Genomic DNA, 25400 nt, shown 5'->3' with positions numbered 1-25400 from the left:
CAAACCTGCTGAAACAACACATTAACTATCATTTCCCACCAGCACGAAGAAGTGCACAGCGTCGACACCGTCCTCCGGGATCCCCTGAGCCAACAACAATCTGCCCCAGTTGTCTTAGCCTGGGGACGGAGACATGGAGGTTGTCATGTGTCGTGAATTCCTGTGGGCGCTTTAAACACTAAATACTGCAGAGCAATGCAAACACAACGGTGATGTCGCGCAGGTTCGAGTCAGCGGATTGCGTTTGCGTGCAGCCTCCGTCTTTAAATATTCACGGACACCTCTTAGTCTCTGTGGTTTCCCAGCTGTGAGTCCTACAATGAGATCCACTGTTCCCCTGAAGCTGCGTACTTAACACATGCAGCTTTCACAGCCCTCGCCCCGCTGTGAATATCAATGTATGAGGGCATCACACACACACACACACACCGAGATTTCAGGGCGCTGCAGTGACCCGACAAGTGCAGCCTGCCACCGCGTTGGCACAGATGTTCCAGTCGTGTCTTTACCACTACAGAACTTGTTGCTTTGTCTCAGGTAACTCGCTTTTCAGACGGATTAACCAGTGGAACCAGTTGGCCGATGCATTCCTGTGACACCGCGCTAACGTTAACGTGCACGGGGCGTCTAATTCCTGCGTTAACGTAAACACACAAGTCTACCACACAAACAAGTGGCCTGTTTGTTGGAAACACGCGTGTCCAAATGACCGATGTATAGTTTGGCGTTTTAAATGCTTGCGGCTTGACAGGATGACACTCACAGAAAGGCCTGATAACTGCAGAAGGTTCTTAAAATTCTGTAGGCTAATGACCGGTTCCAAGAAACAGACGGAGCCATTCTTACCGTTCTATGGGACATCCGTTGCCAGTGTAGCCGGACTGTAAGGTTCGTTTCCTCGTCTCTTTCCCGTTTAAATCCCGTCTTCTTTAATGGAGGCGTTGTTCCTTTAGCCCACTGCGTTTGCTGATACACGTACAAAAAGCGGTTTTGCCCGCGGAGCTTCACCGCATCAACGCCGTTAACGATGACCAGCTAGCTACATAGCTAACCACCCATCTGTCAAAACACTGGCTTTAGACGGAACCGCTCCTGAAAGGCGCCTATTCTTGCGGATCCATTGCGGACGAGAACTGCTCCGTTCAACCAACACAACGAGAGCAGCTTCAGGGGACTGAATCGAAAAAAGTTGACTAGTCGCCCACAGAGATGACAGTTCGCTGGTCCACTGGCTGGATGAGTGACTGGCCGCCTGTGAAAATGGCGTTACCCGGCGCCCCCCACTCTTCCTCCGTAATGATGTCAGCCCTGCCCGGATTAAAGGGGAAGCTGTGGTGCGAGTGGAGCCGTCAGATTTATCTAATGCAATACTTGAACTGCAAAAACAAGAAGTTCCTGCGATGCAGCTTGCATTGGCAGAGTTGTACCACACAAGCTGGCTGTTTATTAGCGGGGCTGGGTTCTACATTGATCTATATTCAGTAGCCTCTATAATCTTTAATGCCTTTAGAATTCATCTGTGAAGACTTAGTAAATTATTTATTAACGTATTAATAAAGCGACCCTTGACATATAGTGCATTGACAGAGAGGGATCCTTAAATGGCTTTTTAATTTGAATCATATTAATTATTCAATAATGCATGATATGCAGTTGAGTAATTTATATTCGTGCACATCACTTGAGAAGCATTTCAAGGACGTGAGACCGAGTACTTCTTACATCACAGCACAAATGTGCACAATGAAGCCAACTGCCCGCCCTAAAAGCAAACGTCTTTACAATTGAACCTGTATTTACTGTGTAATGTCGAACATTTACACCCTTTATTGTTTCCATTTCCCTGCTGCAAATTCCTAAAGTTAACCAGGGTGCTGCAGCTTGGCACCTTTATTTTACCAACACAGTTTGAGAAAGTGTGTGTGATGAACTCCCAACTTTGTAAAAGTTTGTTTAGAATAATTAATGACAGCTTCTTAAACATATAATGCCAAAGCAACGCTGATCCATGACGTCCAAAGGTCCAATCTGTCACCAGGATCCTCTTCTATCTCCATAGGTGCCCATCTGCTGAATTGAAATTGATGGGGCCATTGATGTTGTCATTCACTTCCACGTGAACATACTTTATTCACTTTTGGGGGGCCAACAGAGCAGAGGCCCCTCCAAACACCTCTGACCCAAAATATCAGACTAAACAGCTGTAATAACCAACACACACACACACACACACAAGTCGGTTATACAGTAAACCGTTGAGTAACAACAGTGTCCTATTCTGTGGTTTGTCCAATTGTCTACTAGTACATGAAAATTTTACTACATTTTTTAAAAAAGGTTTTGTTTCAGTCTCCTGCTCATACCATATATGCAAGTTCAGGCACCTCCAGTGAATGTCTCAACTCATCCTGAAAAAGGTAGGAAACCTGTCTGAGCTGCTGTGGGTTTTGTGGTAACAGGCTTAATAGATTATTTATTTAATTGATGTTTCTGGTGAACGCCCTGCTGATGGCAATCTACTTATGATATAAGACTACTTTTCAATAATGTATCTATTGCAAACTTAATAAATGGAGTCAAAAGATGGTGCATTACCACATAGGCAGTGAGGGAGCTAAGGGGATTTGACTAAATTAACCCCACATTAGATATAATAGAAAATATAAATCTGAGTAAAAACAACAGGGTTTACTGCACCACTTGTGCTTGGAGTGCTAATAAATGAAAGACTGAAAAGAGACAAATCTCTAATCAGATATGAGAGTAGATTTTTAATTCGGACAATTTAAACACACTAAAAATGAATGCAAACACTTCAATATGTAAGTGTGTAAATATTATCAGGTGGTGGGAGTTCTGTGCTTCCTGCTGTCTTTTCTGTCAGTGACAGTCCTCCACATGTTGTTGAGCATCACGCGAGCCATGAGCAAAGTGATGGTGAAGTTTCTTCGGTACCATTCCCTGGATTTATAAAAAAAAAAGAAAGAAAGAGAGAAACCTGTTACAAAACTAGGAAATTATTATTAAGGTTAAAACAAAACATCTAAGGAAAATAATAATAATAAACACTCATTGTTAAGTAATATAACATAAATCATTGTTTTGTTCTTGTTTGTATTGATATTACTCAAATTTAGATTCAAATTTACAGCATGGGTTGGAATAAGAGCGTGAGCCTCTCAGCCAAAGACATGAAGTCAGGAGTTGGCAAATCTCGAGGTCCAAGATTCACCCTACGGTTTAGGAGCAGTAGTGAACGTAGGACCCTCATGCACTATTTAGACTCTTTTTCAGACACTTTGTCAGGAAGTAGATTGGGTTCGTGGGCTTTTATAGGACTTTCACCCTTTCAGACAAGGGCTTTTGTTGTTGTTGTTTCAATCAGTCATGTGATGCTCCATTCTAAGCAGTGGTATCCCCCATTTCGTTGCCTGATGCCAAAAGCAGTGCAAATTCAACGTCGGCCCCCCTCCCTACGTGGCATCACTATTTCATTTGGCTGTATGAGGGAATAGAGACATAGGGACAAAATGCTGCAATGCACCAATAAAGTGGAGGAAGAAGAAAACCACAAGCTAGTAGAAAATTAAGAGCTGAGAGAGTAAATCTGGAATAAAAGCCTTTGCACAAGTGTGTGGGCAGCAAAGTTTTCCTCCTTCATGGAGGATTCACTAACCTTAAAACCAATCAGCTGCTTTGCAATGCTAATCCATACAACATGACTCACAGGCTGCTGTGAAGGTTTCTGTTGTTTACGTACGAGGTGGTTTGTTTGTTTCTAACAGTCAGTGACAGCCCACAGCTCCTGTGGAGGGGGACGCTCCCCCCCCCCTCACACCCAGCAGCAGCAGCCCCATGGGAGACACCCGTCTGCCAAACAACTCACTTGTTATAATTAACATGTCGGATTCTGTGTTTGTCCAGGAAGTGTTTGTAAAACACAGCCATTTCTTCGCTGTTGAGGGACCGCCGGCGCCCTGAGGGTGAAAGAGGAGAGGCTCATTAGAAGAAGTGTCTCCATGGCAAACATATAAAATGTTTAACGTGCTTTTGATTCAGCCGTCTGACAAAGAAAAATGACACTCCGATACAAAATCCATTCTGGATGCAGAAAGACATTACGCAGGAGTTTGATTGTATTAACGAATCCTCACCTTGCTCATCACGCAGACTTAAGCCTTTTGCCTTTAGTTGTGAGATGATAAAAGCGTTTTTTTCCTGCAGAGAGCATAAAGATCATCAGTTTATGTTTCTTTTAGATTCTACAAAACTTGATACCTCTTTCTCTTGCTCATTTTAACAATGTGGAAACACATGTGACACTACAGAAGGGAAGTCATAGCCTATGATTATGTGAATGATTAAGAACTTGGAAGTTTTAAGTGCATCAGGCCAGTCTTGAACTCAACGAAAGTGACGGCATTCTCAATTTACCAAAAATCAATATATTTCTTGGCAACAGCAACAACCACAGAAAACCACCTCTTATGCTATTATTTAGGCAGTGTAGACCTTCAACTGTCAAACATTTAAGTAGCAACCAATGTCCATTCATTATTTGAGTTTTTAACATAAGTCACTGAACATAATACAACAGAATGAATGGAATGTTTCAAACATATTTTGCACAAGTGAAGGTTCCTGGCACATGTTAAACCAAAGTGTTGCTGCTCTCTGCTGGCGAGAACAGGAACTTTCCCGCATCGGTGCAAAATATTCAGTTACAGTAATGCTCTGCTGGGAGGCCAGAGGTTAAAGGTCAGCTGCATGAGAAGAAGCTCTGAGGTTAGTTTGCTGACTTGGGGGGGGGGGGGGTTTGCTCCAGTTCACCTGGTTGAAGGTAAGATGCCTCAGTCACTGGGCCAGTCTCAATTCCCTTGACTGCATCCATAGCTACTTCACTAACATTTTGTCTTTGTGTCTTAGTTTCTCCTGCTGAAGATATGAGGGGAACGATAATGAGGAAATATGTTTGAAACATCACGTCTGTGCACCAGAGGAATTCTCTCAATAAACGTGACTTTGTATTGACTATGCCTCACTATCGCGATTCCCTGAACTCTTCGCTCCCTGTAGTGGTTAACAGCATGTTGAACTGAACTTAAGATTTATTTTCTAACAGCACAGGCGTTTTACCTTGTTGAAGCTGATGTTCTGTTTGGTCCAGAACTCATGGTTCCAGTCCTCGGTCTCCTGCCTCTGGTGTCTCAGCAGTTTCTCCAGCTCGGACTCGTTCTCTGGGATGTGGTAAATGATGGGCCGCAGGTTAGACAGAGGGTTTGGAGGGCCGATCCAGTCATGCGTTGAGCTGGCAGCCGGTCTGAAGGTAGAGCTCTAGAAAAAACAACAGTGTAAAACACCTCGGTACTTTCTCTCTGATTATCATCTGTGAGTTAAGCTTTTTGATGTTGTTCTTGCGAGTACAGAAATAGCACTTTAACAGCTGAAATTAGGGCTGAAACAACAGGGTGTAAAGACAAGGAAATTCTAAGTGATTTACGCAAATAAATAGAAGAACAGGAAAAAGAACATGCAAATATTGGAGCCTGAAGTGACAGACTAATAAAATACATCAATTATTGCCTCACATTTGCATGTTTTGCGGCTGTAACATGGAAATTTACCCACTGTGGGACGAATAAAGGTTTATCTTATCAAATTACATTAGACGTTTTAAAAAAACATACGTTTCTTGTTTGATTGGCAGCATAAAACATGTTCAAACAATTAAATCTACTTTAGTCAAAAAAGGTTTTGTACAAGTCAGTCACAATGATCAACAGGGAAACGTATGACAGATAACTTATCTCTCTCTTATTATGCAGCAAACTGTAAGAACTTAGGGTTAAAGTATTTTATTAATACTTCAATTTCTATTTTAGGCTTGTATCTCTGCTTCACAACATCTCCTTAAATACAACAACACGATGTTAAGGTCGGGTTTTGAAGGGAAAGTTTCCTAAAGAATGAAGAGCAGGGTATCACTCAGGAAAACTGTATCATTCAAGGAGTAACGTTACAATAAAATAGTTGAGTAGGCAGTGAAAGTTTGCACACGCAGACACAGAATCATCACGTGGGTTGAAAAGCAGCTGACCTGCTGCCGTCTGCTTATCATTTGTAACCAGCCTGGACGATGGGAAGAGCAGCGAGGAAGTGAACATGCTCCAAAACAACCGGTGGGTCCACCCGTAACACAGGGGTTCAGTCAATACGACAAATAAATAAATGGAAGAGTTGCTTCAGAAAGAATTCAGACACCTTCATATTTTAAACTGATACCATTTGCTATTTCTGACCATCAAGCTGACCCATTATGACAAAGTGGAAATATGTTTTGAATATTTTTGGCACATTTATCAAAATGTTTTATTCCTTACTTATACATCGATAAATAAATTGTTAAATTAATTTCTTAATTTTAGTGATCAAACCAGGGAACCTCAGTTTTCATGCCGTCCGAGTCCTTTAAATGTTGCTGGACTCCAAACAGCCTGTGGTTTCAGTCTGACCAGTCTACGATAAACGTCTGACTGATGGACTGTTACTGAGATGATTGTGCTTCTGTCAGGTTCTCCAAACTCTGCAAAGAACTGCTGAAGCTCCGTTAGAGTAATTATTGGTTTCCTGATCACCTCCCTGACAAAGGTCCTTATTGTCTGGTCAGTCCTGCCCTGAAAGAAGACTCTGGGAAAGGGGGGGGGGGGGACATCTGGGAACATCTTTAGAAATGCATTTATACCATTTTCCTGATCAGTTTGTCGCTACTTAATTTGACTGTGTTGGTCTACAGGGAGCTGCTTAGATCTACATTTAATACTTCTACATATTTTATTGATTACAGTTCGTTTAGTTATTTCTACTTCAATGTGACCTTTTAATGCACAACTTGTAATTATGAAGTTATCATTTAATGTAGTTTGTTTTAGATATTGCTACACTGGATGTAAAACTGTCCTGTGCTTCTGAATGCACAATGAAAATACGGCAATCACACCAGCAACAGTAACATGGCAACACTTTAGAGCCAAAACACAAAAAGCAGCTGTTAGGCCGTCGAGGGGCTGACATGACATAACATAACCTGTAAGTCCAACAATTAACTGGGGAATGTGTTGTAAGGGTGTATTTTTTCTGCCTCTGCAAATATTAAGATTTACAGCTCACACCTTTAATATTGTGTCTTGCTGCGTTGCCTGTTTGGAGCTGCAGAGTCGAACGTTGCCTGCTGTTAAGCTGTGTCGGCACAGAGGAGCGTAGAGGGAGGAAGGAGAGAAAATCCTCCATGTTAAACATCCCGCTGCCGCCGCCGCTTTGGGGGAAGGCATTTTATTTAAACGAAACCACACGGCGTTTTAAATGAAACTAGTAAACATGGCAGCAACGAGCGCAGGCTGCTAACTTAGTCCACGCTTCGCTCCATCATCGAGTTGGTGTTGTGACCTTCCGTGCACGAAACGGCAGTCCTGTCACGTGATTCCGGTAGCGCTCCAAAACTACAACAGAAGAAGCTCGGATTGAGCCCGTCGGGCGGTGTTTGCAGACGGAAAACGTTCGCAGATCCTTACTGAATAATACTGTGACGTATTAATAGTGTATAAGTAGAAATGCCACAATACCACTATTCCGTTATTATTAACAGCCCCTTATTAATTAGGTTACAATACAAAAATAGACAGTTCGAAAAACAAGGACATATACAAGTACACTCTTTATGTAAACAATATTACTGTTATTATATTACTAATTACTGACTATTGTGGAGCTCACTTTAACTACCTCATACATTATCTCTGAAATTTAGTTATAAATATATATATAATTATAAAGTAACATAAAATGGAAATACTCACGATAAGTAGAAATTAGTTAAACCTGTACACGAATAGGCCACAGTACTCAAGTAAATATATTCAGTTAGTTTCCATTACAACCTATATATAAAGATTAATGCTATAATAGGCCTATTCATCACACTTTACTACTCATCTCCTTCAAGTTGGCATTAATGCATTATAATGAACTACATATTCATAATTTCCAATTATGAACATTAGTAGTAAGTGGGTAATATTTAAAACTCCTGTGGAGCTGCATAATGCTAATGCATAAGCTAATCAGGCCTATTAGTTTTTTTATAAACAAGTAGCAATATTTCATATAAGGCAAAAGAAATATCTTAACAGCAGGTTGTTGCAGTAGAGTAGATACAGATGAAATTATTAGAACACAGGTTGGAATCATGTTTTTCATAATGACTCAGTAGAGGACTCAAATTACTCAGTAAGCCAATTTGTGCAGGGCAAAGCGTAATATTGTTGAATAACTGAATACAAATATTAATTTGTTTTCACTAGGCATCACTGTACATCAGTCAGCCAGGCGCCAAATATTATCCAAAAAATGATCCTGAGTAGGCAAACTTCAGAGGCAAACACTTCAAAGATAGTTATGTGACGTCACCGATGACCTCATCGGCACGCTCCTTCATTCTACTTGCCATTTCTTAATCCACTTTGAATTGTGGGGAAAAAAATCCGCAAGCGTGTGGCTGTAGCGATAGGGTTCTCCTACTGGTTTCCCGCTCCTTGCGCCGACGACACAGACGGGTACGGCGGCATGAAAAATGAAGCGCACCCGATGTTGGACGACCAAAACTTACACTTTGGTAAAAACTGATTAGGTCGATCACCTGCCAGATAACTGGTTTATATGTTTTTTCTAGGTACGTTGTGATTCTATCGTATGTTTATTAAACATACATTAGTGCATCTTATTTGTACAGTTGAAAAAGGCAGACACATTTCATTCCATTCTACAGTTTTTAAGCAATGACGAACTCCGTGTTAGTTCAGACTTGTGAGCAACAAAGTAACTACTAGAAGGTGCTAGGTAAGCTAATGTTTAGCTTTATTAGGAGGAGGCGCGTGCTTTTCCGCAACACTTCAAATGGCTGTACGGTGGTTATGCAGGTAAGAGTTACACCGATAAAGAGACAGACGTATTGATGACATTTTAAGGTTAAAAAAGCTCGTTATATGGCCAAGGTGGGGCAGAGTCAGGTGATCATCGGTAGGCTAACGTTAGCTTGAAGCACACAATAGCCTCCGCGGAGCAGCGTACGTGGAATCTGGGCTCAGTTGTTTCTTTTTCGGATCTAAAATGTCCATTCAAATTTCGTTTACGCTTCATTAACGTGTCTTATTTTAAATTAAGCTGTTTTCAAGGCGAGGCTCTGTGGAGGGAGCCCCTCAGATAGTCTGTGGGAGGGGCGACACCAGCCCGACCGCATCAGTCCGTCAGTCAGCCGTTCGGTGCTGAAGCTGACCAGAGCAACGTTATCATCGCCTCCATCGACATCTCTCTCTCTCTCCCTCTCTGATTTGGGGATTATCTCTTTGGATGCCACTGTCCTCCACGAACCGCCCTGCTTTGGCTGATGGAAACAGACATCCGTAAAAATGTGCGCGAATGTGTTCGGAGTTTTAAAAAGGTGAGAAGCGGTGCCGCCGCGAACGCTGCTGTGTGTTGACGCTGGTTCTGTTCATGTGTGTGAGGATGCACATGACAGCTCCTGGAGAGGCAGCGAGGTGTTTGTGCGATCTGGGTCTAGTGAGGAAGCATTTGGGGGTTCGGCTCCAGCTGTGGTAATCGGCATTTTCCCACAGAGCCAGCTGGCCAAACAGGATTTTCCACGGTGACATAATGCGCCAATCCGTGCAGGACCGGTGCCTGCAGCCTGGAGCAGGGAAAAGTGCATGAACGACTTGGGGAGGATTTTAAGCAGGGTATGCTAGTTACCTGCAGCTCAGTTAGCCCTCATGCTGTGTGACTCATGGGAGGGAAGACTGATTGTTACTAGCAAAGCTATTCTTAGCTTTAGGACCCTTCACATCAGCCTGGAGTCTGCCCCTTTTTCTTGTCTTTTCTGGATCTAACTAAGGGACACGGTTTCCGGAGTGGATTTTGTTCAGATTACCTCAATAAATACTGAGATTTGTACGATCTGGCCCCGCTTACATTCAACTACTACTATTCTGGAAATGCCCATCCCATCGCCCTCTTACATAAAAGTACTTCAGCTGCTTTAAGGCTGATACATAATCCTATTTATTCTAATATGTGTTCGTGATGCTTTGAATAACAAAACATCATTTTGTGGGCTGCAGCATTCACATGCAACAATCACATCATGCTCGCAGGCACCTCAGCTTATAATGACAGCCTGTCTCATGGTGCAACCTCCCCCCAGAGCCATGTTCTGTTGCAATAACTCAGATCCAGTCCTTATCTTAATCCCATGCATTACTGTTCACCCTGTAGATATGGAAAGTTCACTTTGATGAGGGATGAGTTTGTTGGGAAATGATGGGAAGAATTGCCTCAGGAACAGTTTTTTTTATCTTAAATCCAAAGTAGAACCGTTTTAATGCTGAACATTTTCTTAATTCCGTTGACTAGAGGTTTGTATGCTGATCGATTGCTGTGGCCTATTGGGCACAGACCCAGGAGCCCAAGGTGACGGGGGTATGTAGGCCAGAGCCTTAGTTTGAGGTGACTCTGAATAATTTTATTGTTGCCAAGTCAGAGTTTAGTTAGAAGTAGGGATGCCCCCAGGTTCATCAGACTGTTAAGTCTTGCCAACCAAATCTAATCCAACTGTTGGAATCAGCAATGTTTTGGCTCAAAAAAATAATTTAAGCATTAATCCTAAAATGTAACATTTTGCCAGTGGCCTTTTTTACAAGAAGTGTCTCTTTCACAGCTCAGAGCACTTGTGCCACACTACATGAGGCCGTTTGACTGTCTTTCTTGCAAGTGACAGGTTGATATTTTAGGTGTTGCTGGTCGGCTATATTAACGTTCACTTCGGTATTTAAAGCTTGATCGGCAGGCACGATCCTTTCACTTTGGATTAGAGCGCTATCGCCATCATGTCAGCCAACGAGCCTGATGAAAAGGAACACCAATACTTTGAATGGTTGTCATGTGGGTGTTGTTCTTGTCGAGACTAAATGTAGGTTAACCTCATTTCATTTTCATGCCCAATTGTAAGGAGATAATTTCACACGAATAGATTATGTGGGAGTTATTCCTATTTTGTTCTGGGTTGTCATTTGATTGATTTTGAAGTTATGTCCAATAACAAGTAAGACCAGACTCAACAAAATAGGTCAAGGTCTAAATAGGCTCCTCTTGCTGGTGTAACATCTCAAACAGGTTATTTAACTGCACTGTACGTGCAGAATGATGCACCCTAATATACAGCGATGCTGAATAGACAGATTAATATTCAAGTGGCCATTTTCTAGTCCTTGATGTACTTGACAAAATTGTGAGAAAAGATTGTTATTGTAAAAATCTATAAGCCAGATCATCTATGAATACAACAGCAGTCTGCCAGTGTTATGTTTCATATACAAAATGGCATAGTAAGTAATACAAACTACAAAAAGGTGTAAAATTAACATACATACACAAAACTACAGACTATGGAACAAGACTACAAAGAGACACCTCACACCTTCAATAGTCATACGATTACTAAAATTATAAGCAAAACAACAACATAGAGATGTGAACTAAAAATAGATTTGAAACAGTTAGACGCAAACAACTAGAAAGATGCAAGCCGACTGGAAATTAATGCACACAAAACTGCTACAACAAGGTGCAAAAGGACAAAGAGAAGCAAAGTGTGCCACATGGACCCAAAATGGCAACAGATAATAGATGATATATATGCAAAAAGAGCTACAAATGACTAGATAGAAACATTAGAACACCAACTATGAGATGCAAAAAAAATAATATTAGACTTATTACCATTTAGTCTTTGAGAAACAAACCTAAACGTAGTTTTGCTGGTATTAAAGATAAGAAATTACCAACAGCAGCATAATAAAATATCACTGTCAAGATTTTCAACTGTTACGCCTTCACTTTTTTGATTAGCCTGGATGTTAATTGAGAATTAGCTTTTGGAGATAAATCAGTATTGGCACATCTGTTGGCCATCTGATGTCCTTCAAGGAGCACTGACAAATGTATTTTTTGAACTTCCATTCATTATATATAGGTCACAGGTCTTTAAATAATTCATATCAGCCATGTGTTGTTGATGTGTTTTTATGTTCTATTTACAGAGATATGCTATATGTATTATTCAGCCTAAGAAAATCCAGTATAGGTTGGAGTCTCTCACCATACACATGCTAAAAGCACACTTTTTCAGATAAGATAAACCTTTATTCGAAATGTCCAGGTCCCAGAAGCAGCAAAAATAGGCGGCAAAATGAACCTGCAAAAAAATGGTTCATTGCAGACTCAGCTGCTGGAGACCGGTAGCAAATTTGCCACTGGCAGCACAGGAGTAGAGATTACTGACACATAAGATGGATTATTTTCATGTGTTAGGACTCTTTAGCCCCTTGACTGGATTTGTGACATGCTGAACATGACAGCTGCAAATTAAAGGTTTGTGTGTGTGTGTGTGTGTGTGTGTGTGTGTGTGTGTGTGCTAGAGACCAATCATCTCCAGTGCTTCTAAACAGCATTTTAGACTGTGTCAATAAGTTATGTTACAAAGAATTTTGTACGAAGAACTTTGTGTGTTTTAGGAATGTGAAGAAATAATGACACAAATCTTACCTTTTCTTCCACGTGCCAACACTGTGATACCAGCCACATTTTATGTATTACATTTGACCCTCTGGAGTTGGTGGAGATGGGTACTGGGTGTTCCCCCTTGTCAGCCATTTTGGCAGGAACCCAGCATTAGCTGGGAGGCCTGTGGAAAAAGAACGGAACAAAACTTGACGTAATGTAACCACCCTGGCACGGACAAAAATGTTAGCTCCACTGAGGCTCAGTTTCTCGCGCTCTTATTTGTTGCCTATTGTTCTGATTTTCCTTTTGATGCTGCCTTCCAGCCTGTTTGGGAAGCCCTTTGATGGTGGGAAGAGGATGGACCATGGCGGCCCACAGCAGCAGCAACAACATCCAATGGAGCAGCAGCAGCCATATAATCTGCAACACCCTGCCATGATGCGGCTGTACGAGGTCCAGAAGGAGGTGGCCTCTCTGGGGAGTCAGGTCTGCACCTTCAGTGGTCTGCAGAACGACCGTGACTACAAGCGTCTGGAGCGTGAGCTGACACGGCTGCTGCTGGACGTAGACCAGGTGGACACAGAGGGCAAACCAGATCTGCAGGGCGCACGTAAAAGGGCAGCACAGGAGGTGGAGGGCCTCCTGCGATACCTGGAAGAGAACGCCACCCATCCTTCTCGTCTCGCCATCGAGGACCTCAGCAATGAGGCTCGGCGGCTGGTGGAGGAGTATGTGGTGGCGCCTCAACGTGCCGGTGGAGTAGCTGAAATAAACGATGAGCTGGTGGATGCACTGCAGAAGCTCGTGCTGCGGCTAACGCAGGTCAAAACCGAAGGGAGGGTGCCGCTCCGCAAGGCACGCTACCGGGCACTGACACGGCTGTGTGCTGTACAAGACGTGCTCGAGGGGCGCACACAGCAGCAGATGCTCTCCCTGCCTCTGTCTGGAGACACCCATGAGGCTGTGCACTGCATCAACCAGGTGATGGTGAAGGTGAGCGTGGCCCGAAGTCAGCTGGTGGCTCTGCTGATGGGCCTAAGTGGGAGGGACAGTTGCGCCCACCTGTCACGAATCCTGACGGAGATGCAGGTGGAGCTGGATGCGCTGGATGTTTCTGGGAATGCAGCGATCCGGAATTACAGAAAACAGGTCGTGGAGGAAATAAACGGGCTGCTGAAACATCTGGACCTGGAGGGGGAGGGAGAGGACACGCGCAGGTAGGCATAAAGAATGTAGCTGTGCATATTAACTAGAGATCACCCAGCACTTCAAAAACTCCAGTAAATAATCACATTTATACTTTTGTAACTTTGCTTTAAAAGTTGTTAGTACACTGTCTGTGAATTTGTAGAACAGCAGACTCCAGCACAGAATCATTACAATAAAAATGCACGTTTGATCATGTTTGTTTCATGAAGTGTGCACCACAAACCCCAGAAAATGAAAACCTCTTACTGAAATGCATTAATGCCTTTTTGCTTTAGAATTTTAATGTTTACTTGCTTTTCCCATCAGAACAGCCAGAATAAAAAAAATAATAATAAAAAATGCTTCCTGCCTAAAATAAAATTCAAAATGAAACTCATTAGGGCAGGATGTCACAGAGATCTTGGAGGAAGAGGTGGATCCTTGAATACAGGACACTCTTACACTGACATTACTCAGCTTGTAACCTTTATTTTGGCATCATATTTCTTCTACTAATTGTGATTCTCTAGGTGGCTCCAGTGTGTTGGAGCTGCTTCTCCTCCTCCGCTCCACCACTTTCAGATGCCTGAGCTTGGCACAGCTGGTGCTTTGAATCGCCACACTGCAACGCTTTTTTTTTTTAATGCAAGAAAGTGCCACACATTTAGATATTAGTTTATATATATAGTTTGCCAAGTACCTGAGGATGGGTGATAGTCATAACATATTGTTGTGAAATTATACTGTGTTGTCAATAATAGTTTTCCCAATTCATTTTAAACTTTGTTTATACCCACAGGTATCTAATTTTGGGGTAAAGCAAGCAAGATAAAAAACACTGAGAAAATATGTATGAATAATCAGTTGTGTGGGTATTGTAACAGCTAGCTGAATGAAACAGCATTTGTTTGATTTAATCAGATGGATTAAGATCAGGTTTAGGTTCAGTTTGAGAGCGACCACAGACTAATCATTTGCCACAGCAACCTTTTCTGTATCTTTTTAATTCTTCGGTGCCATCTGCTTGTAGAATATTTTTAAACAACACTTGCCCAGTTTCAGAAATTTAGCTTGATAGGTGAGTTTTGCACATGTAATTTATTGTAACTTGATGACTAAAACCTAAAGAGCTGTGCAGAACAGAGCAGAGAGCAGCAGATTGTAGAAGAGCATAGGGAAGCAGGGAGAGGGAGAGAAGATTGGATTGATATCTGAGGTTAGTGCCAGCTCAGGTTTCCTATTGTAGCTTCAATTCTTTAAATTAAACATGATTCTATCAGTCATGTGAGACTTGAGGCCGTTTCATGTTTTCCCTGCCCGCAAGGAAAATTTGCAATGTAAACTTTGTCACCTGCCCGAGTCTTTAAGGGCCTGGGCTGACTCTGCATGCGTCTGTGTGCAGCCCTAAAACTTGTGCTCGTGTGAAATGTTTGCAACAACACCTGTGCATCCGTTCATTGTCTGTACATCTGCCAGACAAACGTCCTTGATCCAGTCCCATGTGCTTGTGAAGCCGTTTTACTTTTTGACTTTGCTTAGCCAAATACATGTTACTGTCAGAGGTTTTCATCATGAGTAGATCTTCTTGCCACATGCATATCCAACTGTATTATGAACAGATTTGCATCTGCAGCTCTACTTCACATACACAGCTGAGAGCAGGTAGAAATTATGAGATGCCTGTCGCTCAATTGTCTTATTATTATGAAATACAGAACTTACTATACCCTGTTGTTTCAGGTACGACTTGGCACAGAACAATTCCATCCGTGAGATTGAAGCCGTGCGAGCTCACGTCTCCCACCTGCGGGAGGGAATCCTGCGACACTGTGCAATGGGCGATCTCAGCTTCAGACCTAAAGCAGATCTGCAGAGCCTCCTCATGCACCTAGACCAGGTGGACACTGCCAAGAACCCTTGCATCAGAGAGGCCCGCCGCCGCGCTGTGGTGGAGGTCCAGGCTGTTATCACCTTCTTGGACCTCTGTGAGGCTCTAGCCCACCGCCAGCCAGGTCCCAACGAGCACCCGTCACACCGGGCCGTTTGGATGGTACTGGGGAGTCTGTCGGATCTCCAGGCCCAAGTGCTGGGCTTCGATGGCAAGCGGGCCGACAAGAGCTACATGATGCTAGAGGAGCTGCTGACCAAACAGCTGCTGGCGCTGGATGCAGTGGACCCACAGGGTGACGAGACAACCAAAGTGGCTCGAAAGCAAGCCGTGAAGTTTGCCCAGAACATTCTGAACTACCTGGACATGAAGACAGACGAGTGGGAGTACTGATTCAATAAAAACACATGGAGCCACGCTGAAAGGTGGGGACGCCTGACGGGACGTCACTGCAGGATTTAAAGGAGCCGATAATGTGTGTAAATAAAACACTGTTACGTTGTCATTCCACGGGCTGTAAATAATGACTCAAATCCCCAGAATGCACAGCAGCAGCGCTTTTCTTTCATCTCTTTGTCCGTAGCAGTGCTGAGAAGTCAGTGACACAGAATTCCTTATGTGCAAAAAACCCTTTTATTTTGTGTGTTTGGTTTCTGAACATTTTCTTTTTCAAAAGCTCCCATGTGCGTAAGTGAGTCGTCGTCGTCGTCACATTTGGTGTGTGTGGTTGTTGAAGCCTGCTGCCAAAACCCTAAATAATGCCAGATACAACATCGGTGGCATCTTCCAGACTGCACTTGATAGTGTAATGATTGCTTTGCGGTGGCTTCCCTGACTAATGAGAACAGCGAATGCAAGTGTTAGATACCGTGACCTAATTAGGGTCAGTGGTCCAATGCTACCGTGAGAGCAGGGCTCGGTCCGGATTGTGATCCCTGTTGGGTTCTGTGTAGTTTCTTAGGTGTTAAAATGTAAAAAGAAATTATGCAAAAATTAAAATGATTGTAGGGTTTTGTTTTGTTTTTTTTCCCTTTGCTGCAGTTTGTATAAAAATAAAATGTGATCTGTTTCCTTTTGGCAAAGAAGTGGAACAAACGTTAAAAGGAAAATTAATTAAATGTGCTCTTACACTTAGTTGAGAAAGATTTGGGAGCATTTTAGAAGCAAAGATGAAAAACTAGAAGCAGAGCGGAAGCTAATATCGGCTGGTCCTGCATCCAGGCACTGTGCGTTTAAATGGATGAATTAAGAGACAGAACAGTGGGAGTCTGCATTATTGATGTAAGGTCACTCTCCACTCCCGCGTGACCCCGTTTATCTCCTCAGCATTTGGTCTGTGTCTGGTATCTTAAGTCCTTATGACTGACAAACTCCCCAAAGTCCAGCAAAACCACAGCTGTTGTGGGCAACCGCTCCAGCGACAAAGAAAGAAGCATCCTTAAAGTTTTTAGGAAACGAAAAGACAGAAGTTATAGTTTCTCAGCTTGTGTAGCTGCTAGTCTGTAATATGTTTTCAATGTTTGTTGTGACTTTGTGTGATCGTGTTGGGCCATAAATGGGTCGTGTATGAATTCAGAGCGGGAGGAGGCGAAGTTTTGCTGCTGCTTTCGATTTTTGTCTCCACCCACTGCTTTCTACTGACGAAAGACCGTAAGAGGTCCCCTGAGAGGAAAAGGAAAGGGAGGTAGAGGCGGTGATATTCACTGGATCGACACGTCAAGGCTGAAGCACACAGGGCCGACAGTGGTGTCCTGTGCAGTAGAGAGTAATGATGGTGATCGCAGTCGACAGAGCCTTTTAGAAACTTGTAGCTGCTGGAGACGGCGAGAGGGAAGGAAAAGACTGAAAGAGAAGTCCAAATCTCTTGTGCCTTTATTTTCACTCTTCCCTTTGAGCGGGTTTGTGTAAATGCAGCCTTGAAGTGCGGCCGACTGAAAAAGAAATGCAAACGTATCAATGCATAACAATGAGGAAACTAAAGCCCTGAATGTGTTTATGGAGAGCACCTTGGCCATTATCGCCCCCGGGAAACTTGCACTACTTGTCTGAAGTTGAGGCTTTTCCCAGTCAGTATAAAGTCCCTGCTAAGGGTTGTGGTCTGGTCAATAATTAGCGGTAACTCAGATTGACAGCAATGAGTGACTTTGTGTTTTCACATTGCAAACAGCCGTCACCGAGAAAGCAACAATAGCAGAATTGTTAAAGAGAACTTCAAAGCTCGTTCTTGACCCTGACAGCCATAGCTGATGAAATAATAACATGTCATTTAAGTAGCGGTTTTGGAGCTTTCAAACATACACAGTAGAATTTATTGTGTAGCATTTAAACTGAATATTTGTCTGAGAAGAATTTCAAGCAGACTGCAAAATATTTGAGTTCCAATTTTTCAGTCCTAAAGATTGTGAACAACAGAAATTGCAGGACATGCGAGTGATTTATTGGATTCTTTTTTTTTATAACAATGGATCAAAAGACGTGTAAACAAAAGGTCACTTGCAGTGACGACTTCAGTGATCTGTCCCCGTCCTCTGTAGTGTTTTAGCTCGGTTTTTGGTTTTCTGGCAGCCGGTGAAAAGAGTCGAGCATGTAGCAGGTAAAAAGTATTTCCCTTAAGAGTTAGTGTTGGTAACAGCTACGAGAGAATCTGCTGACAAGATCAAAATCACCCGAGAGATCGTTTCCAAAAGTACTTAATGAACTTTTGAGGTGAGGCTGTTTTATCAACGGGAGGAAGATTTGTTCAGCTCTTATTGGTTTCTCGTGTTGGTATCGTGAATGTTGGCTGGCAGTGGAGTCTGCCTGTTCTCTTGACGTTTGCAGTGTGAACTCACACCTAAGGGTCAAATATCTTGTTAGTTTCTGAGCAACAAGTTACTCCCGTGGTTTGAAGCGAAACGTGGTCCCGTGTGTAACTGCTTGTTTGAAAACGGAAAAAAAAAAAAAAAAACACGTTTCGGCGAACTTCCACAGACCCCGTTCATCTGCATTAAGCTGCTCTTGGAAGCTTTTTCTGGCACGAAACCTACAGCCCGGCCTCCTGGGGATGGAGCTGACTCACACGGGAGAAAATTAGATTAAACAGTGTTCATCAAACATTTTTGAAGGCCGCCCGGCTGTTGTTGCAACAGATGCTTTCTCACAGGGAACCTTATGCTCTCTCTCAGACCAAACCAACCCGAACACACCTTAAGTTCACTTGCTCTTTTTTTATATGCAGTATTCTATAAAAATGTACATTTAGTCAATATAATACGCTGCTTTTCTGTACATTGCTTCCTTTTTAAGCACCTGTTTGAATATTTATCAGATGTTTTACACTGTATGAAGAGAAGTGACTTTATTCTGTCTCATTGTCTTAGAAGTGTCTGGAAGCTGCTTCTTTTTTTACCCCCCAGTATTAGTGGCGCCTTAATGAGTGGGTTTTCTGGCAACCACACAGATTAATACTCTGGCTCATAAGTACAATGGGAGAAAGGCAGTGAGGTAAAACATCCTTTTTTTTGCTGGAGTGAAGGTTTTGTTTGTGAATTGTGGGGCAGCAATCTGTTCCCAAATATCACCCGTCTAAAATTGTGGTCTCTGTAAACGGACCCTTGTCCCATTACATTTACATATCAGTTTGACTTTCACATAATTACAGTATAATTGTAATTGATAACCTCATCATGCTTTGGTCAAAAATATCAGAAAATAGCTACAAGTGTTTACGCCACTTGGCTGACGTCCTCAAATCTCTTGTTTTGCTAGATAAACACTACATTATTGTTTCTCCCTTGCTGGCGTCCACACGCCGCGAGCTACAGAGGAGCACGGTGTCCAAGCAAGCGTGTCAAAATAAAAAGACGCCACCCTGCTAACCACACGTTCCGTCAGAACCTCCAAGTACTCCGCTCCCATTTACTACATGTTTTCAGGCTGAAAAGGTTTGGTAGGTGGAAAAGAGAAGTGCGCTGTGTTTTGCTTTTAATGGATGAATCCTACAAAACACCAGCATAAAGAGCTCATCATGAGAGAAGCCCAAGGAAGCTAGAAAACAGTTGCATCTAAAAAAAAAAATAAACTGAAACGAGAGAATGTTACATGATTTCAAACCATTAGCAGAGTCTAGTTTTTTGGGTTGAGAGATAGTTGTTGCAGCTCTAGAAACACTCATTTAGTTGCATTTGTCCAGTTTTGTGGCTTTGCTATTTACCCAAATATTCTTATGTTTGCTGTGCACTTAAACGGGAAATGCTTTTTATATGTCTAAAATAAAAAGGCTAACCGGCTGAGAACTTAAAGTATTTCCAGATTCAGTGATCTTGCATGTGTTTGAATGTTCGTGTGGAAGTCAGGTTGAGAAAAAGCTCCACTGTCCTCAAATCACAGGGGGAAGAAACTAAACAACCAACCAACCAACCAACCATGTGTTACACCACTTCTGAATACTTTGCCTTTCCTCTGTTTGTGGCTCTCAGCTCACTGGTTTCTACCAAAGATATAAACTTTAAAAACTTCTCTGGAGTTTTAATCAAACACTCCTAAAATATAAGGAACAGTTGCTGATTTGTTGTGGATACAGCGTTTCTGTAATTAGTGTATGTTAATGGTGCCACATAGCACAACAGCACGGCCAAGTATTTGGAGAAACAGGGTAACTTATTCACACAAACACATTAATTAGAGTTTCTACTTTGCTGATGATGTACCAGCACCAGTTGATTAACAGGAGAACATAGAAACCCATTATAGTGTGTTATTAACAATTGATTGAAGGTTTATATAGTGAAACTGAAACAATTTGATCCTTTATTCCAGCAACACAGAGCTGGACTGTTTAAAAGTAGCTTGCAGTCACCTGGACTATCTGAACTTTAAAAGTCTGAAAGGTTCAGACCTAGTAGGTATTTAAAGGCAGCTTTGTTTCAGCCCTTTATACGATGATGAATTTATACTGAAAAGCAAAAGAGTTGAGGGGCTTGCAGATTTCGAGATTTAAAGATTGGATTTAAAAAGTAGTCACAAGTTGTAAACAAAAAACAAAACAAAACACGAAAGCGGTATTAAGAAAGTAAATCTAGAAGTGATGTTGTAGCATTAATGACTAGTTGCACCCATGCATGCATTTGATGGAACTGTACAAGATGGCCCCAGTTTAGTCTTAAGAAATGTGCTCAGTGGTGCACAGTCTAAAAATCTGTCTTTCTTCCAGGTAGTGGCCTTAAAAGATTACCATAAAAACTGTATTGCGCACGTTTGATGTTTGGATAATAAAATATGCCCCCAAGTTCACAGTCTCACATTTATTGTCAAAGCAGAGCTGACTCCTGCAAAGCTCTACAGATTCAACAGGAGCCCAGTCAATCTACAGGGCAAAGTTCAGCGAGGCTCAATGTTTTGGTAACATCCTCTGATACAGTTCAGTTTAGTCTAATTATCTTGATTAAGAGTCAATGTACAGAGCTTAATATAAACACTTTTTCATAACTGCTCCCTCTACAGCTACCGACGGTTGGGAAAACCTGCATTCAACAATAGGACACTGGAAACTGTCGTAAGATTGTTCACAGCTTCTCAATCAGATTCTAACACACATTCAGACACAAAGCATCAATAAGAAACATAATAAAAGCCTAAAAAACAATGGAGTAACACGGAAAGGTTAGTTGGGACGCATCAGTCAAAAGCCACTGGCTTCAGACTCCATTATTCTCTATTCCAGCTGCTATAGTGACAACAGCAGCAGCACACGTGCAAACTGACATGTTAGTGTCACTTCTTAATCTGGGGAGGAGATATGAATAGCATTAAAATTCCCTCTGCTTTTGAAATATTTTAAAACACCCCTTTAGAAGCTGTCACCTGGACGAGTTTTTCCTGTACGAGCAGAGAGGTATTTTAATAAAGGGAGGTTAATACAGGTCACGTGCACGGACTCGTCCAACTACAACAGTAGGAAGTGAAAAACTGATCAGCTTTTGAGAAATGTGCTTATTTGCGTCCTCACTAAGACGCGGATGAATATGAAATGAATATGAAACTTCGCACTGGCCTCATTTAACAGCAAGAAGCTCATTTAAGGCTCATTAATCCTGAGTCTTTATTGGTTACGCTAAAATGACGACTCACCATTTTGCAGGGGGGTATGTGCCTGACATGCAAGTCAGTTTTCGTACATGTTAATTTGTGAGATTTGATCATTTTCCGTCTTTAAGGTAACAAGCTAAACCAAGCTACCTTCTTCTTACAGTCTGTAACAGGAGCAGAAAATGTGAGCACATCTCTCACAATAAACAATCATCTTCTTGAACTTAGTATGTTCAAACCACCGACATGTAGACCCAGGTTTTCCTGGCTGCTTGATCCAGTCAAACAGTGTAAGACAGAGGTTGGTTATGTAAAAAAGTGCTGATATATGAAAGACAGTATGTCAATAAGCAAAAATAATGAAGTTGATTATGATTCACCAGAAGAAATAAAGCTCTTCCTTATTGAGCTTGATGGCTTTGCCTTTCTTTCTGCAAATAACAGGAGTGTGTTCTGTGAGCCAAAATGTGCTGCATTTGTTTCCCCGAATATACGTTTTCTTAAGTTGCCTTTAACTGCTTTGATTGTGACAGGCTTTTGCTGTTTCTCCTCTGAGACGCGCTTGTACAAAAAGCACATTGAAAACTGGAATAAAAAAAAAAAAAAAAAAAAGTTGTGTGAATGCTCCATGGATGGCTGTCGTCTGAATTTGTATTCCCACTGCAAAATAAAGACAGTGTGTCATGATCGGTGTTATATGAATGTCTTTCCCCCCCCCCCCATTTCTGAATCTGGCCTCTCTCCAGAGGATGCGTTAGGACCTGACGAGTTTCTTTAAAGTTGATCTGAAGCACTACACACTTTTAAATGTCTGCTCATGGTTCTTTTATGAAAACACATGGTTTCGCCACAGGCGGCTGGATAAGAGACATTTAATGCAACACAGACTGACTAAGGCAGATGCACATTAAAGTTTTAGCTGACGCTCACATCAGCAGTAGACAGAAGGTTCAGTGTCAAGGGCAGTTTGACAGGACCTGTGGCTGTTGCAGGACATTTTTTTTTTTTAAATTAATTAAGATCTGAGATTATAGTCAGTTTCGCCTTAAACAGGATCCCTGAAATTTAAATGAGTGATCCATCTGCATGTTATTCAAAAATTGCTGTATATTTACAGTCTGACCAACAGTCCAAACTCCAAAGAGAGTTTAATAAAAGATGAACAGCAGGAGAATACCAGCGAACCTTTATGTTTTACAAGTAGTGAAAGTATGTTCATGTTTGAAATGAGGAATTAAATAATTCCTGAATCGGTAAAATAAGTAGATATGTTGATCCACTAACATAATCCACAAGTACCATTTAAACTGTACAATAGACATACTCCACTAAGACAATCATGTATTCTGAAGAGTATTAAATGTCATGTCTTCAATAATATTATGTTAATCTGGTCCTAATTCGTTTGACAAAATTTTAAAAAGGTAAAAAAATATGGCAACATTTTTTTCCTAGTAGCTAATAAATTAAAATAAAGAACAAAGTTACATTTTCTAATCATAAATGAGATGTAATGAAGTGTAATGAGGCAAAAGCACAATATTTCCTTGATAATTAGTGGAGTAAAGATAATAGGCCTAATAGTATAAGACTGAAATACTGAGTCAATAGTACAAATCACAGCTAACCAGGAGTTTGGCTAATATGCTATTAATTGGCTAATTGGCTCATAACAATTAGCTAGTTTACTAGTACTGACAAGGGGCCTGCACAATAACTTTAGCAATTTTACTTAAGTCAAACTTTGTATGAGGGACTTATTTCAAATCCGTTTGTAGCCATTAGCACGTTAGCATGTGTAGCTGAGTCTGACAGTTTAGTGTAGATGGCTAATTGTAAGGTTTCCACACTTCCTGTTGTGTATTGCTGATATGGAAATATGATGTTTATTACCACTACGTCTATACTCACTTTAAATCAACATGAATCTTTCAATATTTAAGATCTCAAACAAACTTCTTTTACGTTGTCATTATGGGGTATTATTTGTACAACGTTGAGGACAATAATGATTTGACTCCATTTTGAACTTAGGGTGTAACACAATGTGGAAGTAGTTAAGTGAATACTTTCTGTAACGGATACTGGATGAGCTACTGTATCATAGAACTCGCCAAGTCTTGCTGCACTTCTCTCATTCTGCCGTTTTTGAAATTCCTCCGAGTTCCTCACAAAGAGCCGGAAGTTTCACAACGCTCCCTTAAGAGTCCGGCTTTACGAAACGTACCCAGAACTCCCTGCTGCGGATGGAGGTTTGTGGGGTTTTCCCAGTGATGACTCTAGGGAGGAATCTGGACTGGAGCACGGTCACGTTTTCCAGTCCTCGACCTCCCGGCCGTCCCCACACAGTGAGGCTCTGCCACAAGGTCATAGGTCAGTGTGGGCTAAGTAGGTTTAAAACCTCCAAAAGTCTAAACATGGTTATGTGTATTCTTCACATTCAGTTTAACTTTTAGTTAATTTAATGAAACTATTACAACATATGTTTAATTTAAATGTAAAATGAACAATTAAAAGTTATAACACTTAAACAAAAACACACAAGTATCTGAACAATATGCTCAAAAACTAGGATTTTTATGTGCAATTAAATCAATGCTAATATGCTACTAAGCACTACTGAATATTCTTTAACAGTATCTCATTAAGATCATCAGGCATCGGGGGGGGGGGGTAGGGGGACTAACTGTTAATGTAAATGTAATATTGAGAGATGTCCAAAAAACAAAACAATGACCACATTTGAAAAATCTGAACTTTATGTTTTTGTGTGCATGTTGTGGGTGATTTGGATTGTGATTATTTTGACCCTAAATCTCTTTTTTCTGTGTGATGTCTGTTATCTGATACATAACAATTCAATTATTTAACCTCTTTTCTGTTGTAGCTGCTGAACTCATCCTGGCCTTTTTTTTGGCAAAGCTTCTTGTCTGCGTGTGATGGTGTTGTGTGTTTTCCTGACAGGAAACCGGCAATTTTCCTGTACCAAAGCTGCAAATAAGGAGATAATGAAGCTGCTCACTTTGTTCCCTAGAGCAGATGTGGGGGGGTTGGGGGTGGGGGGGTGTTACTCCTCGTGGGAGGAACCTGAAAGCATTTTGGGAGGATGTTTTCCTACTGAACCTCAGATACTTCAAATCGGTGAAAGGAGCACAGAGAAAATAAAAAGTACATCAATCATTTATGTGCCACAACTAAAAGGATAGGAAACAAAACTGATCCCGAAAATATGTTTTTAGAGTCTTTAAGGGGGACGTGGGCTAAGTGGCGTAAGAGCCTTACATAACAGTCTAAGCTATAAAGTATCAAAAGTAACTCAAAGTGAAATTGCGATATGTGTTTTTATATTATATTAAACATGAATCAAATGCAAATATAATGAGAAAAAGGATCCTGTAGAGAGGTGGGATGTTCCCGTTACCTACTGGTTTGGTTGCAGTGGTCTGGTCGTATGTGGTTTCACCACTGTGTGATTTACTTGCATTGTTTATAAGTCAGCCTAAATATTAATAGGGGGAGGTAAAATAAAGTTTGATCAAATTAATGGCATCTAAATACATTTTTTGAGTCCATGTCTGAGGCAACTGTATGTAGAAATATTTTAATAATAAATAATAATTTGAGCATAATGCAAAGAGAGTTGCAACCA

At 41.5% G+C, this 25400-nt stretch overlaps 3 protein-coding genes across 15 annotated transcripts in view; 1 reads left to right on the top strand and 2 right to left on the bottom strand.

Annotated features, from left to right (window-relative positions):
• Positions 1 to 1369, bottom strand: part of klc1a (kinesin light chain 1a) — a 41738-nt gene extending 40369 nt beyond the window's left edge. For 2 of the 9 annotated variants that reach the window (XM_067479044.1, XM_067479049.1), the window contains exon 1: positions 847 to 1369. The gene's annotated coding sequence lies outside the window, so the exon portion shown is untranslated. Of the gene's footprint in view, positions 1 to 39; positions 349 to 846 lie in introns of those variants that run through there. The other 7 variants (XM_067479043.1, XM_067479040.1, XM_067479046.1 and 4 more) reach the window with 6 other exon arrangements.
• Positions 1370 to 2746: 1377 nt separating this feature from the next.
• On the bottom strand, positions 2747 to 7476 carry coa8 (cytochrome c oxidase assembly factor 8). The gene is made up of 5 exons (XM_067479057.1): positions 7170 to 7476; positions 5137 to 5334; positions 4155 to 4218; positions 3887 to 3977; positions 2747 to 2961 (listed from the first exon to the last, which is right to left on the bottom strand). The coding sequence occupies exons 1-5, from the start codon at positions 7326 to 7328 to the stop codon at positions 2841 to 2843; spliced, it is 633 nt and encodes a 210-aa protein (XP_067335158.1). The 5' UTR covers positions 7329 to 7476; the 3' UTR covers positions 2747 to 2840.
• bag5 (BCL2 associated athanogene 5) lies at positions 6148 to 20178 on the top strand. 5 transcript variants are annotated; one of them, XM_067479052.1, is made up of 3 exons: positions 6148 to 6179; positions 12933 to 13826; positions 15538 to 20178. In XM_067479052.1, the coding sequence occupies exons 1-3, from the start codon at positions 6163 to 6165 to the stop codon at positions 16076 to 16078; spliced, it is 1452 nt and encodes a 483-aa protein (XP_067335153.1). In that variant the 5' UTR covers positions 6148 to 6162; the 3' UTR covers positions 16079 to 20178. The 5 variants fall into 5 exon arrangements, with proteins under 5 accessions (XP_067335153.1, XP_067335154.1, XP_067335155.1 ...); XM_067479053.1 differs by lacking the exon at positions 6148 to 6179 and adding an exon at positions 8517 to 8668; XM_067479054.1 differs by lacking the exon at positions 6148 to 6179 and adding an exon at positions 8702 to 8725.
• Positions 20179 to 25400: the final 5222 nt, after the last annotated feature.

This window comes from Channa argus, chromosome 16 (genome assembly GCF_033026475.1).
Source record: "Channa argus isolate prfri chromosome 16, Channa argus male v1.0, whole genome shotgun sequence".
Classification (NCBI taxonomy): Eukaryota; Metazoa; Chordata; class Actinopteri; order Anabantiformes; family Channidae; genus Channa; species Channa argus.
This window is presented reverse-complemented; position numbering and strand designations above follow the sequence as displayed.